The sequence below is a fragment of the Eucyclogobius newberryi genome, unplaced genomic scaffold (genome assembly GCF_026437365.1).
Source record: "Eucyclogobius newberryi isolate DKJ021-1_F unplaced genomic scaffold, fEucNew1.0.hap1 SCAF_5, whole genome shotgun sequence".
NCBI lineage: Eukaryota > Metazoa > Chordata > Actinopteri > Gobiiformes > Gobiidae > Eucyclogobius > Eucyclogobius newberryi.
This window is the reverse complement of record NW_027316167.1, coordinates 18,099,455-18,111,815: the sequence shown is the minus strand read 5'-3', so window position 1 is coordinate 18,111,815 and position 12,361 is coordinate 18,099,455. Positions and strand designations below refer to the sequence as shown.

At 40.4% G+C, this 12,361-nt stretch overlaps 1 protein-coding gene across 10 annotated transcripts in view; it reads left to right on the top strand.

Annotated features, from left to right (window-relative positions):
• The window catches only part of tjp1a (tight junction protein 1a), an 87,407-nt gene that overhangs the window by 66,255 nt on the left and 8,791 nt on the right, over nucleotides 1-12,361 (top strand). For 4 of the 10 annotated variants that reach the window (XM_072464793.1, XM_072464792.1, XM_072464796.1 and 1 more), the window contains 13 exons: nucleotides 3,429-3,559; nucleotides 4,035-4,140; nucleotides 4,504-4,654; nucleotides 6,294-6,402; nucleotides 6,485-6,704; nucleotides 6,884-7,068; nucleotides 7,155-7,250; nucleotides 7,463-7,489; nucleotides 9,116-9,198; nucleotides 9,875-10,085; nucleotides 10,407-10,507; nucleotides 10,581-10,925; nucleotides 11,712-11,960. In XM_072464793.1, the coding sequence (XP_072320894.1) occupies nucleotides 3,429-3,559; nucleotides 4,035-4,140; nucleotides 4,504-4,654; nucleotides 6,294-6,402; nucleotides 6,485-6,704; nucleotides 6,884-7,068; nucleotides 7,155-7,250; nucleotides 7,463-7,489; nucleotides 9,116-9,198; nucleotides 9,875-10,085; nucleotides 10,407-10,507; nucleotides 10,581-10,925; nucleotides 11,712-11,960 (2,014 nt within the window). The remainder of the gene's footprint in view (nucleotides 1-3,428; nucleotides 3,560-4,034; nucleotides 4,141-4,503; nucleotides 4,655-6,293; nucleotides 6,403-6,484; nucleotides 6,705-6,883; nucleotides 7,069-7,154; nucleotides 7,251-7,462; nucleotides 7,490-9,115; nucleotides 9,199-9,874; nucleotides 10,086-10,406; nucleotides 10,508-10,580; nucleotides 10,926-11,711; nucleotides 11,961-12,361) is intronic. The other 6 variants (XM_072464795.1, XM_072464794.1, XM_072464802.1 and 3 more) reach the window with 2 other exon arrangements.

The following is a 12,361-nucleotide window of genomic DNA, read 5'->3' as shown; positions in this document are numbered from 1 at the left end:
TCTGTCACACCAACACGGGCGTTTCCATCCATCTCCTGCTGCGCTGCTCCTCAGACATCATTCACTCGGCAGGTTAGAGGCTGCTGACTAAGTAACTCGCTGCATTAATGCATAAATCTAAAGGTAAAGACATAAACTATCACACGCTAACTTAAGCCCCCCCAAGTCTCCATAAAGCTGTGGTCTGCAAGACGTGAGGAACACTGTCTTTCACATATTATTTTATTTTACCCGAGTATAAGTCGCACCCGCCAAAAAATGCATAATAGAGAAGAGAAAAAAAACACTATATTTAAGTTGCACTGGAGTATGAAATGCGGTTGCAAGTGTGAAAATAACAAATAATATCACATAAGTCGCTCCGGAGTATAAATATAAGTCGCACCCTGGCCAAAAGTATGAAAAAAGCGACTTATAGTCCGGAAAATACGGTAATAGCACAAAAATATATTCCTCCAGTCCAGATACTTTTGTCAAACATCTGCAATTGTTGATTATAAGAAAAGATTTCAGTTTTGATTTATTTTTATAAAAATGTTTTGCACATATTTGAGATGAGTTAAGGAGATTTCATAAAGAAACGTGGAATTAAAACTGATCTTTGAAGAGGAAATTGGAAGCCTTCGACTGTTTTTGCAAATTAACTCTTCATTCAAAAATAAGCAAATTGTGTTTTCGGGAATGTCACGACGATGACTCCCCATTGGTCGACTTACTGGAAAAATAGACAAATGTTATTCAAGGGAGTGAAAACCTCAGGAAACATGTCCTCCCACTGATATAATGACTAATGTAAAAGCAATGTAAAAATGATGACGTACTTCCGTCCGTAATAATAGAATTGCATTTTCACTCACTGGACACATTATTAGTTATTAAGGAGTTATATACTTATTAATTTTCTACTAATTAACCCCTTAGTACTCAACAAAACCTGTCTCTATGTTTTGTAACCCAAAGTACACGGCTATCTCTTGTATGTCACGTTTTACTATCGGCTCGTTTAGGAAGTGAACAGAAGAATTTGACATACTTCCCACAGTGCTTTGCCCCGGGCCTGATGGTTCGCTGCACCTGATTGGCTGCTGGGCGAGGACACATTCTTTTCCCCTGTACACGATGCGTCTGTGTTTTTAACTGAACGAGTCAAAAAAGCTATTCATCCAAACTGAGCTGAACTTCATACGAGAGGGAACTTTACATTTTTAAGCAACATGGTTCAAATAATGGAACACGTTGTGTGAGTAATTATTATTATATTGATTATATATTACATATTTAATTTTATGGCTAATTATAGATGGGCAATATATATATATCGAAATTGAGATATATCATGAATGTAATGCAAAATTTGTGGGGGGGAAATGCTGCAAAAAGCTGATTAAAAATGAAAAAAAGTTGTAAAATATGGGTATGAGGTGATATTTCTGCACTTTTGTGATTCATTTGACAGACATTTCAATTTTGTCTTATAATTAAACCTCAACCAACAAGTTTAAAGACATGTTTTAACTAAATTTCTGTTGGATTGACATAATATCATTTGAATATCGTACTTTATTCAGACATTAAGACCAGCCATTTGTGCGCGTGTTAAGTGATATTCATTAGTTCTTGTATTTTGTACGTATTCAACTGTCGATTAGTTTGCAGTGTTAAGAGGTATTTACCTGAACGCTAAAGTAAGTTTCTGTCTGCATGTTAGTGGCGTCGTTTGTTCTCGTCATTATTCCTGCCTCTGTTTTGGCAGCTCCTCCTCTCTCTGTGCGCTGTGAGACTGTGAGGACGCTCGGGACGACGCTGGGGACGACGCTGGGGACCTGTCACTAACTCTGAGGCCTTTTTAGCCGTGTTTTGCAGTAGAGAAATAGCGCAGTCAGGAGTTACACTACGCACTGTTTCTCCGAGTGTTGTGTTTCTTCTCACGCTCGGCCTCAGTCACTCGTTGCACTGTGTCTGCAGATATATTTGCCTTTGGTTATTTCTCCTGCGTTGCATTTTGTTCAGTCGTTTAATCAGTTATTTAAATAAATGGAATCTTTGTCAAGTAATATTTTCAAAAACCTAACTGTATGTTGGGTGGGCAAAAATAATTATTTTGGGGGCATTTTGGTTGTCGTAATTTAGTTTTTTTTGTGAGTATCCCGGTAAAGATCGTTAGATGATATTATATTATCCAACAGAAGCACGTCTTTGAACGCATTATCTAAGGTTAAAGTATCAGAAAAAAAAGAAATGTCTGTAAAATCATCAAAATCTTTTTAAAAATAAACAATTTAACAACTTTTCTTCAGAACAACATTCACAATATTATCTACATTTCTATATCTTGCCCACCTTTAATTGTTGCTTAAATGTTGTTCAATCAGATCCAAAGGCATAAGTAACCATTCAGTTGAATTATTTCTCTCATACATTGTTCATCAGTAGCAATATAATATATCCCAATTACAGTGCATTTAAAGTGGATACTAATATTTAGATTGTAGTATGTAATAGTTCAAAATGCAAGAAAGTTAAGAAAAATAGTAGCGAAAATGTGACGGCAGTGAAGAGCTGCTTAAATGAAAGCATTCTGTGGAAATGTCACTGAACTAAAGGGAAAGAACCTCACAATCTCAAAACAAATATCTGTCATGTCTTTGAGCTCAAACAATGCAGTGCAGTCAGTCTACCGCCTTGAGTGAGCGGCGCAGCTTGCACCTTCACATTCTTGCACAAAAGCTCCTGAATTCTGCGCCAGAGCTGTGCCAGCAGCCGGTCATGTGACACAGCTGGAATTCAACCATTGTTTTAAGCCGCACAGACCCTTCTCCTCGGTCCGGCCTGCTAGAAATGCACTCGAGCGCACACGCAGTTCTCCCGTGTTTATTTTAACCAGGTTAAACAGGAACTCTGAAAAGTATCCTCTCAGAAGTTTATGTTGGGCAACCTGAATCTGATTTTTTTGTCTCCGCTCTGACTGTAAGGTCACTCTGTGGTTAAGACAAAAAGGATTTGTGTTGAGGAAATTGCACTTCTCAATAGTAAAACACATTATACATTTCATGAAAAACTATAGCTTTGGTTGTATATGTCCGTGGTATATTTAGATGTATATTTGATCTACTTTGTGATGTATTGCTTTATTCTATTTGACCCGTTGTGCAATTTTACCAGCTATTTTTTGTATCTGGTTATAATATTGTGATTGTGTAAAAATGTTTTCTTTTCATTGTGTACTTCCTGTGGCATTTCTGCAGTTTAATGCTGATAATTGTTCATGTTGTGCTCCAGTTTCTTGTGGCTTTTTCATCTTTTTTTCCCACCCCTTTCTTTTTTGATTCCAATTATAGGAAGCATTTGACGTGTTTATTTTAAGAATCACTTGATCAGTTGTTTTTGCCTGTTGTACCTTTTGTAGTTAATTTGTTGTGTACTTTCAGCCACAGGAGTCGAGATGAGGAGCGTCTGTCTAAACCAGGGGGCATTTCCACGCCCGTTAAAAGCTCAGATGACGGGGTCCTGTCCCAAACCAGTGACCAGGCCAGCTCCGGCGGTTTGCCCCCTCTGCCTGGTACAGTCGCCTTTCCAATCCATAGTCTTTGTCTCACACATTCTCTTGTTTTTGTTCATCTTTCTTTAGCTTTTTGCAATAATCATTTAGGGCTTTGCAATTTATCAGAATTAAAAATACAATGAATTACCTTCTGTTCTGAAAGATAATGTGAGCTCATTGTGACACTCAAAACCTGGAGAAAAGACATTTTCTAATCTACGGTGGCTTTGAGACAAAAGTGTCATAAAACATTACAATTAAATGTATTTGTATTTTTTTTGACAGTACAGAAGGAATGGTTATGATATATCGTTATTATATATAGTTTTTCATAATTGAGCAGCCCAAAAATAAATTATATTCAAGGTTTGTAAAGTTTTACACTGAACTAGATGTGCTATTATTAAATTCAACGTCTTATATAAAGGCAGAAATATTTGCAAATGGTTCAAAGCGTACTGTTTCTGAAATGATTCTCTTGCTGTTTTGGCAGAACCAAAGCCGGTTTATGCCCAGCCTGGTCAGCCTGATGTCGACCTCCCCGTCAGTCCCACAGACGCTCCTGTGCCCAGCGCTGTCCACGATGACGGTATCCTCAGGTGTGTGGTCACTTCAACTCTGCTGTTGGCTTTAGGGCTCAAACATTTATTTAGTCTGATGATTATACTCTTGATGAATTCATTTGTAATTTAATCGCAAAAAATCCATTTTTACCTAAGTATAGTTTATAGAGAATGCTTGTTGCTTAGCTATTGCTCTGTCTGTATCATAAAACCATTTCTCTCTGCACATGGCATGTTTTGGAATCCGTGTATAGTGGAGATAATAATTATTCACTTTTCTGTTTCCATAATCTGTTAGTTAGGATACATCAGATTCGTTGTTTCGGCAGTAATTGACTTTAATTATATGTAGTTCAACATTAACATTGCTGTATATGTGGCTGTGGTTTGTGCCCACAGGCCAAGTATGAAGCTGGTGAAGTTCAAGAAGGGAGAAAGTGTTGGTCTGAGACTAGCCGGAGGCAACGATGTGGGAATCTTTGTGGCAGGAGTTTTGGAGGACAGTCCTGCTGCCAAAGAGGGTCTGGAGGAAGGAGACCAAATCCTCAGGGTAAACACACAGTTAGTCTGATTCAACATTTGTATGATTGTATTGATTTATTTGAGCTGTACCTGATTCTGACCATCTTAACCCTGCATTCTAATTATTCACTGTGACGAATTTTTAATCCTATACTTTCAGAGTCGAGTTTGCTATTTTGTGAATGACAAAAACGCTCAATAATTAAACGCAGATGACTCACAGCAATGTAATTTTGACCGGAGCTACAATAAACTGTTATATTGCAAAACAAATGCTATTTTGTTACATGTGGAAAAAAAGAGGAAAAAGGCCTCTTTTAATATCTATCACGAGGGGGAAATATCTGGCATAATTTATACGCTGAAAGATCTGTGTGTACTTGTCCGTTGGTAAACTACTTTAATGTGTAATGAGTTCTTGAATAGACACTACAATGTAATTGCCAGTCTGACTCATCCTTAGGCGTCAAAACTCCCCTTGTTTTCAATATGAACACACAATGGCACTGGTGATTGCCCTTTGACCTCCACACAGTCACTCCTTTGTGGAGTCGAACACTAGAGTAACTTTGCTGTTGGGATGATGCAAACTCCTGATGTCATCTTTGGATCCTCCAGCTTGTTTACACAGCCATAGGACGACAAGAGGACAGCGTGAAATGACATACTATAGATGTTTTAGTGTGTGTTGTCAGAATGAATTTGTTACATCTTAAGTACTCATACAATCTATAGAATTAAGGGATTAGCATCAGCCGCATAAGAAGCAAAATATATTTAAATTGATGACAATGAAGAGATAATGATAATAATGAAGGATAGCCTTTTAGGAAAACATAAGCAGGCGACACGTATTTGATATTTAAATTCAAACAAATATGTCTACAGCCTTTTTTCTTCTAATAATCACTGATTTCAAGTTTTATTTTATTAATCTTAATATAATTAGGGAAAAACCCCATTGAGATCAAAATCTCTTTTTCAAGGTCGACCTGGAAAAAAGTTAAAACTAAATTCAGAACTCGGTATTGATACTTATTCAATGAAGTATCTAATTTCAATGCTAGTTTTAGTATCAATTGGTATCAATTAGTATCTGCGTATCCAGAACTCCAGTTGTTAATGAATGGACAGTTTCTGCTTGGGTGTGTCCTCCAACTGTATAAACAAATCGGTCTTTCAGAACTGCGTTTACAGCTTTTGTCTGTTTTCCTTTAGTTAATGTGTGCTCACCGAGATAAAGACAATTTCTCTGATTTCTGGGAAGGATAAAGGTGTCTTTGAGGTGGAGTGAGAGGCCATGTGGTTCTAGTTCCCCTGTTGCCCCTGGAGCAGAGTCAATAAACACTCGTTATTGTGTTTGGGATTGCAGCAGGAGATGAGGAGGAGGCAATAAAGAATGTGGACTTGTCTCTCAGTGGACACATTAGTTTTTGTGATTCACTTGGTACAAAAATATGTGCAGGATTGAAGAAGTTTAAGTCATTAATATGTTAAGTTATCTTGGTCATAGAGAACTGGGTAAAGATAGTTTTCTGAACACATGCAGCTTAAAATATATGGATATGTTGTTAACAGCCATGAGGCAAAATGCCAAGGAAAATACATGAAATACGTTAAAGCAGAATCATTCTATCATTGTATTGTTACTGTTGTTTCTTCCATAGGTGAACAATGTGGACTTTGCCAACATTATTAGAGAGGAGGCTGTGCTGTTTCTTCTGGATCTCCCGAGAGGAGACGAAGTCACAATTTTGGCCCAGAAGAAAAAGGATGGTCAGTTATTACATATTATCATTATATTGTAAACAAAATGTATTGTGCTATATTATACATTTTATATTGTCTCCATCCCCAGTGTATCGGAGGATAGTGGAATCAGATGTGGGCGACTCCTTCTACATTCGGACACATTTTGAATATGAAAAGGAGTCGCCGTACGGCCTGAGCTTCAACAAAGGCGAGGTTTTCCGGGTGGTGGACACGCTGTACAATGGTAAACTGGGATCCTGGCTCGCCATCCGCATCGGGAAAAACCATCAGGAAGTGGAAAGAGGCATCATTCCCAACAAGAACAGGTGATAATGTAACACACGAATATAATAAATTAACGTATCTTATTTTACACATACTTTAGCATGCAGACATTAATTAGCTTGTGCTTGGTTAAATAAGTAACTGCACAGTAAATACTAATCTATTGTCAAATGAATAAGAAATAGTAAAGGTAATTGGTGTTTTTCAATTGTCCCCCTAGAGCTGAACAGCTGTCCAGTGTGCAGTACACACTCCCCAAAACAGCAGGGGGCGACAGAGCTGACTTCTGGAGGTTTCGTGGGTTGAGAAGCTCCAAGAGAAATTTACGAAAAAGCAGAGAAGATCTGTCGGCCCAACCAGTTCAGACCAAGTTTCCTGCGTACGAGAGGGTGGTGCTGAGGGAAGGTTGGTGATTTTCCACCTTGTTATTGTCTGAGGAGTCTTGAATCATTAAAATGCACTCATGATATATCTTTGTTTTCTTGTAACAGCTGGTTTCCTCCGGCCTGTGGTCATTTTTGGGCCCATTGCAGATGTGGCCAGAGAGAAACTGGCCCGGGAAGATCCAGAAGCGTTTGAACTAGCAAGTAAGTCAGATCCATGTGTCTCGTCGTGTACGTTTTTAGATGATTGTTTATCCTGTTTTTCTTTTCTTTTTTTAAGTGAAAAATTGTCATTGTGTTTTACATGTATTTAATTAAATAAAGATGTAGCCGCATTATAAAAATTCAAGTACATCTGGAAACATTAAGGCTATTTAACTCAACTCGATGTTTGAGTAACTATATTGTCTTTTCAGAAACACAGCAACAACAAGGAGGGGAAAGTATGTCACGTAGTGCATCAGCCTGTGTGCTTTTGCTTTTGTCATTTTCTTTGTTTAGTGAATGGCTGAATGCCTGGTGTATGCACAGAGAGGGATACCACTATATTTATTCCTAATACACATCTTTTTATTAACATGCATGGCTATCAAACTAAATCAATCATTTAATTTATTAATTCATGTATTCATTTCTTCATAAAAACATATTTAAAAATAAACAGTGAGTGACTTACATCTATTAAAAACCATGTGTCCTGAGATAGAAGAGTTTAAATTTAATGGTATTCCTCTTCCTTTTGAGGTTGCACAATACAGCATGCAACCATGTGAGCAGCGAAGCTTCAGTCACTACGTTTACATGCACACCAGGAAAACCAGACTAGTGGCCTGGTCCAGTTTAAACAGGTTTTTCCAAATTTGAAAACTCGGGAAGTGGAAATTGAGGAAGTCTTGATTTGAGTCTCAAACGTCCCAATACCACATCTTGAGAAGTGGGAGTCTAGTCGTATTGATTCTGCATGAAAAGAGATGAAGGCAGGAGCAGACGAGGCATTCGACTGCAAGAAACAGCCAAGACATTAAACATGTGTTTGGACGTGTAGTCACTTATCAGAAAAGAGAAGGACCCCCCTCCACCGCGGTCGAGCACGTGTCAACTTAAAATAAAAGTAAAAACTACCAGAGCTTCAGCGTGTTTGTTTGTGCTGCGGGGAGCAAATATCTAACATCTGAAGATCATTTGCTCATCATATGTGAGATACCGCTCATCTGTGTTTGCTAATAGTCTGTTTATGCAAGATGACAGCCGTTTTTATTTGCAATTCTACTTGCAAAGTTACCAGATGTCCCTTAAACATCCCTCAGCCGTCACTCGCATCTGATCTGTTCTTTTAGATACTCTGACTTCTCTGTGCATGTGAACGTAGTGAGTGACAGAGGGGATAGTTTGCCTTTTTTCAGTTAAATACAGTATTATAGAGTATATTTAGTTATTAGTTGTGTGTGTGTCCCTCCAAAAGCCTTAGTCCTTTGAATAGTCCGGAAACACCCGGTACACCAGACAAAAGAAAAGCATGTCTCTGTCAACAGAGTTATTGAATTTATTTATTCCTTAAACCACGAAAAAGAAGAAGTTGTATGTGGATTTTGCATGGCTACATTACATGCTCTTAAGTAGAAAGAGCAGTCTTAAGTCTTCAGGTCAATAAATGTCTTTTATTGCTGATATAAGAATGACCAAGCTTTAAAACACCCCACATTTGAATTCTTCATGTTCGACAGAATCATTGCTTTATTAATGTTTACGTCCTAAACCTCCTTACACATCCTTGTTTGACACCTAAAGACCTACAGTGCTGTTGCGGACATTTTTTATCATACTTTATAGCAGCACGGTTCTCTACCCATAATGCAACCTGACATGATTTGGCTTCCATCCATATTTTAATGTCTCGCTGTTTTAATTAAAATGCCATTGTCAACTCTTGTACAAAGATTACATTTTTATGGGACTATTTATAGAAATGACTGCATGCTACAAGGATGTCTAATTGGGGCAGAGCACAGTGTTGGTTTGGAGCTGGTGTGTTTGAGCTGATGCTGTAACTGTCCATTGTCCTTCTTCAGAGAGCGAGCCCCGGGACGCAGGGACCGACACCAAGAACTCCGGCATCATCCGCCTGCACACCATCAAACAGATCATCGACAGAGTGAGTCCAAAGCCACATCTGCCACATCTGCCACATACATGGACAAGTGAAAACAAGTGCTACTGACTGTTTGTTTTGATTATGGACACTGCGTGTACTGTTAAGGTGGAATTATCTTGGGCAATGCTGCCACCTACAGGCCTAAAGATGATATATTTATAATACACTGTCAGATTTAAAACATCCAGTGAGTTCATTCCTCTGTGTGTAAAGGTCATTGCTGTAACATGCATTCCTTCTCTTACGATTGCAAATATGGTTTTATTCATGGCAACACAAAGTGAGATGCTCATTATTATTTCTGATTGGCTTATCAGCTTGAGTCCCAAAACACAAAATGTAAACTTTAACCTTTTCTTCATGTAATTATATATACCGTAAATCAACATTACTATTGTGCTTGATAAAATGATAATTGATGGATTTCAACAGGTTTATTACAGTCTGGGATGGATAATAGTTAAAATAGAAATAGATACACTATTGATCCTGAGAGTTTGGTGGTACCAAAACAAAACAAAAAGATATTAGAAGTTGACAGTTCATCCTCTTGCACTCATTGGCTAGTCCCAGGGACGTTTTGTACAGGCGAATGGCATGTGGGACAAACGACTTCTCGAGCCTGTCTCCAAAGAATATTAAAGAAAAATCCAACAGATTTCCTTGTGCTTTTCAGGATAAACATGCTGTTCTGGACATCACTCCTAATGCAGTGGACCGTCTGAACTACGCACAGTGGTATCCCATCGTGGTGTTTCTGAACCCAGACACCAAACAGGGAGTCAAGACCATGAGGACTCGCCTCTGTCCCGAGTCCAGGAAGAGTGCCCGGAAACTGTATGAACGCGCCCTGAAGTTACGGAAGAACAACCACCACCTCTTCACTAGTAAGTCTGCTGATGTGGACAGCCGCTTTCCGCAGTAGCCAAAGAGGATCACTTCAGTTTGTAGTCAAGTATTTTGTTTTGGAGGCTGAAGGTGTATTCACTTTGTGAGGGTGACTTCATCTGTTCAGGTAAATCCTCGCATTGTTTGGTTTGCTCTTTTCATTCACATTGCTGAGGCAGCTGTTAGTTTGTTCATGTGATCATTGGGTGTTTGTTGGAGGTCAAGAGGTGGTGCACCTGGTGTTGGGATCACTTCTTGGTCAAGCAGCACCAATGGTGTGTAATTAAATTAAACTTGTATTGCCTTCTGTCTGTGTTCAGCGACCATTAACTTAAACAATATGAACGACGGCTGGTTTGGAGCTCTCAAAGAGATAACCCAGCAGCAGCAGAACCAGCTGGTCTGGGTCTCAGAGGGCAAGGTAAACCACTCTGCCCTTCTACGGCAGCGCCAGCAGTGCAACGCAGATAGTGACTGACCTCTCTTGTGTGTAGGCGGATGGAGCAGGTGAAGATGACCTGGACATCCATGACGACCGCTTGTCGTACCTGTCTGCCCCGGGAAGCGAGTACTCCATGTACAGCACTGACAGCCGCCACACGTCCGACTACGAGGACACAGACACAGAGGGCGGGGCCTACACTGACCAGGAGTTGGACGAGACGCTGAATGATGACGTAGGTCTTCCTGCCGAGCCCGCCATCACGCGCTCCTCTGAGCCTGTTCGGGATGAGACGCCTGTGATCCAGGAGCCCCAAGCGTACGTCAGCTTCCCTCCTCAACCGGACGCCCTGAACCGCATCGACCCGGCCGGGTTCAAGGCCCCAGCGCCGCAACAGGTAGCGTTTCTGAGGCCTGTGCGTCTCCCCTGTTGTCTAGAGGACGTGGTGTGTGTTAGGAGGGTGTTCTGGAGGCGCTATTAAAGCCATACTGTTACTCTACTGCTATTTACCTCTATAAGCTATTCCAAACTTCTGTGACCAACTATTTATTGCCAGTATATTATACAATATCTATATTTCATATTTATTTCATATACACTATTTATATATTTATCTAATTATCAAAAATATACTGTGAACATTTGTGGCTTGATGTCTGTCAGTGAGAGTGTTTTTTTATTTCCAAAAAGTGGAAGAATTGTATAACTGTTACAATTGTATTGTATTACCGCGAGTTGTCTTATCGCCACGACTGTTGCTAAGTTGAAAAGAAACCTGTTGCTCAAGTGTCTGTTCAAGTGCCCATGTGAACCTCAGACTTTAATCTAAAGACTCTGAAGCAATACCTGAAGTATTATGTGCATGTTCAATGCAAGTGTAACCAGTTTTACTGTGAAATGTATTTACCAAATCTACTCAATTGGCTGTTGTCATACCAAAAGAGCTAATCATGTGGTTTCTGGATTGTCAAAGAAGGAATTAAATGTATTGTAACCACAGTATTAAACCCAAAAAGTATACCTGATTATATACATTGTCCTGTTGCTAATTCTTTGCGGTTTGTGTGTGAAGGAGCTAACACTATCCAGTGCGATGTAGTGATCAAATGTTTCTGTAATATTGTTGAAACTGCACCACAGCGTCTCAGCGCTTGTTATTAAACATTTCTGAACCACTTCACAGAAAGCAGAGGCCGCTGCCATCCCTAGCATCCCACAGCAGCCTGAGCCCCTGCCTGAGACAGCGCCCCCTGCTGTTGATGTTACTGTAAAAACTATAGGGGTTGTGAGCACTGACCAGGCTCCTGCAGCTGCCCTCAGCCAGCCCAGCCCCAGCCCAGAGACGGGCTCTCTTAGGAGACCCACCCCAGAGCTAGCGCCCCCTGGTGTCCCACCAGAGCCTCTGCAGCCTGGACTCAGTTCTGACCCAAAGGTATCTGATTGTCTGAAGATGTGGCTCGCTGACCGGGCCCTGTGCGGCTCGCTGACGGCTGACCTCTCTGCTGCTGCCTGTCTACTGCCTCCTGCTGCTTCTCTGTCTCTTCCTCCTGCATGCTGCTGACCACAACTGGAGACCTGTGCGTGTGTGTGTGTCTGTCTGTCTGTCTGTCTGTCTGTCTGTCTGCGCGTGTGTCTCTGTCTGTCTGTCTGCGCGTGTGTCTCTGTCTGTTTGTCTGCGCGTGTCTCTGTCTGTCTGCGCGTGTGTCTCTGTCTGTCTGTCTGCGCGTGTGTCTCTGTCTGTCTGCGCGTGTGTCTCTGTCTGCGCGTGTCTCTGTCTGTCTGTCTGCGCGTGTGTCTGTCTGCGCGTGTGTCTGTCTGCGCGTGTGCGTGTGT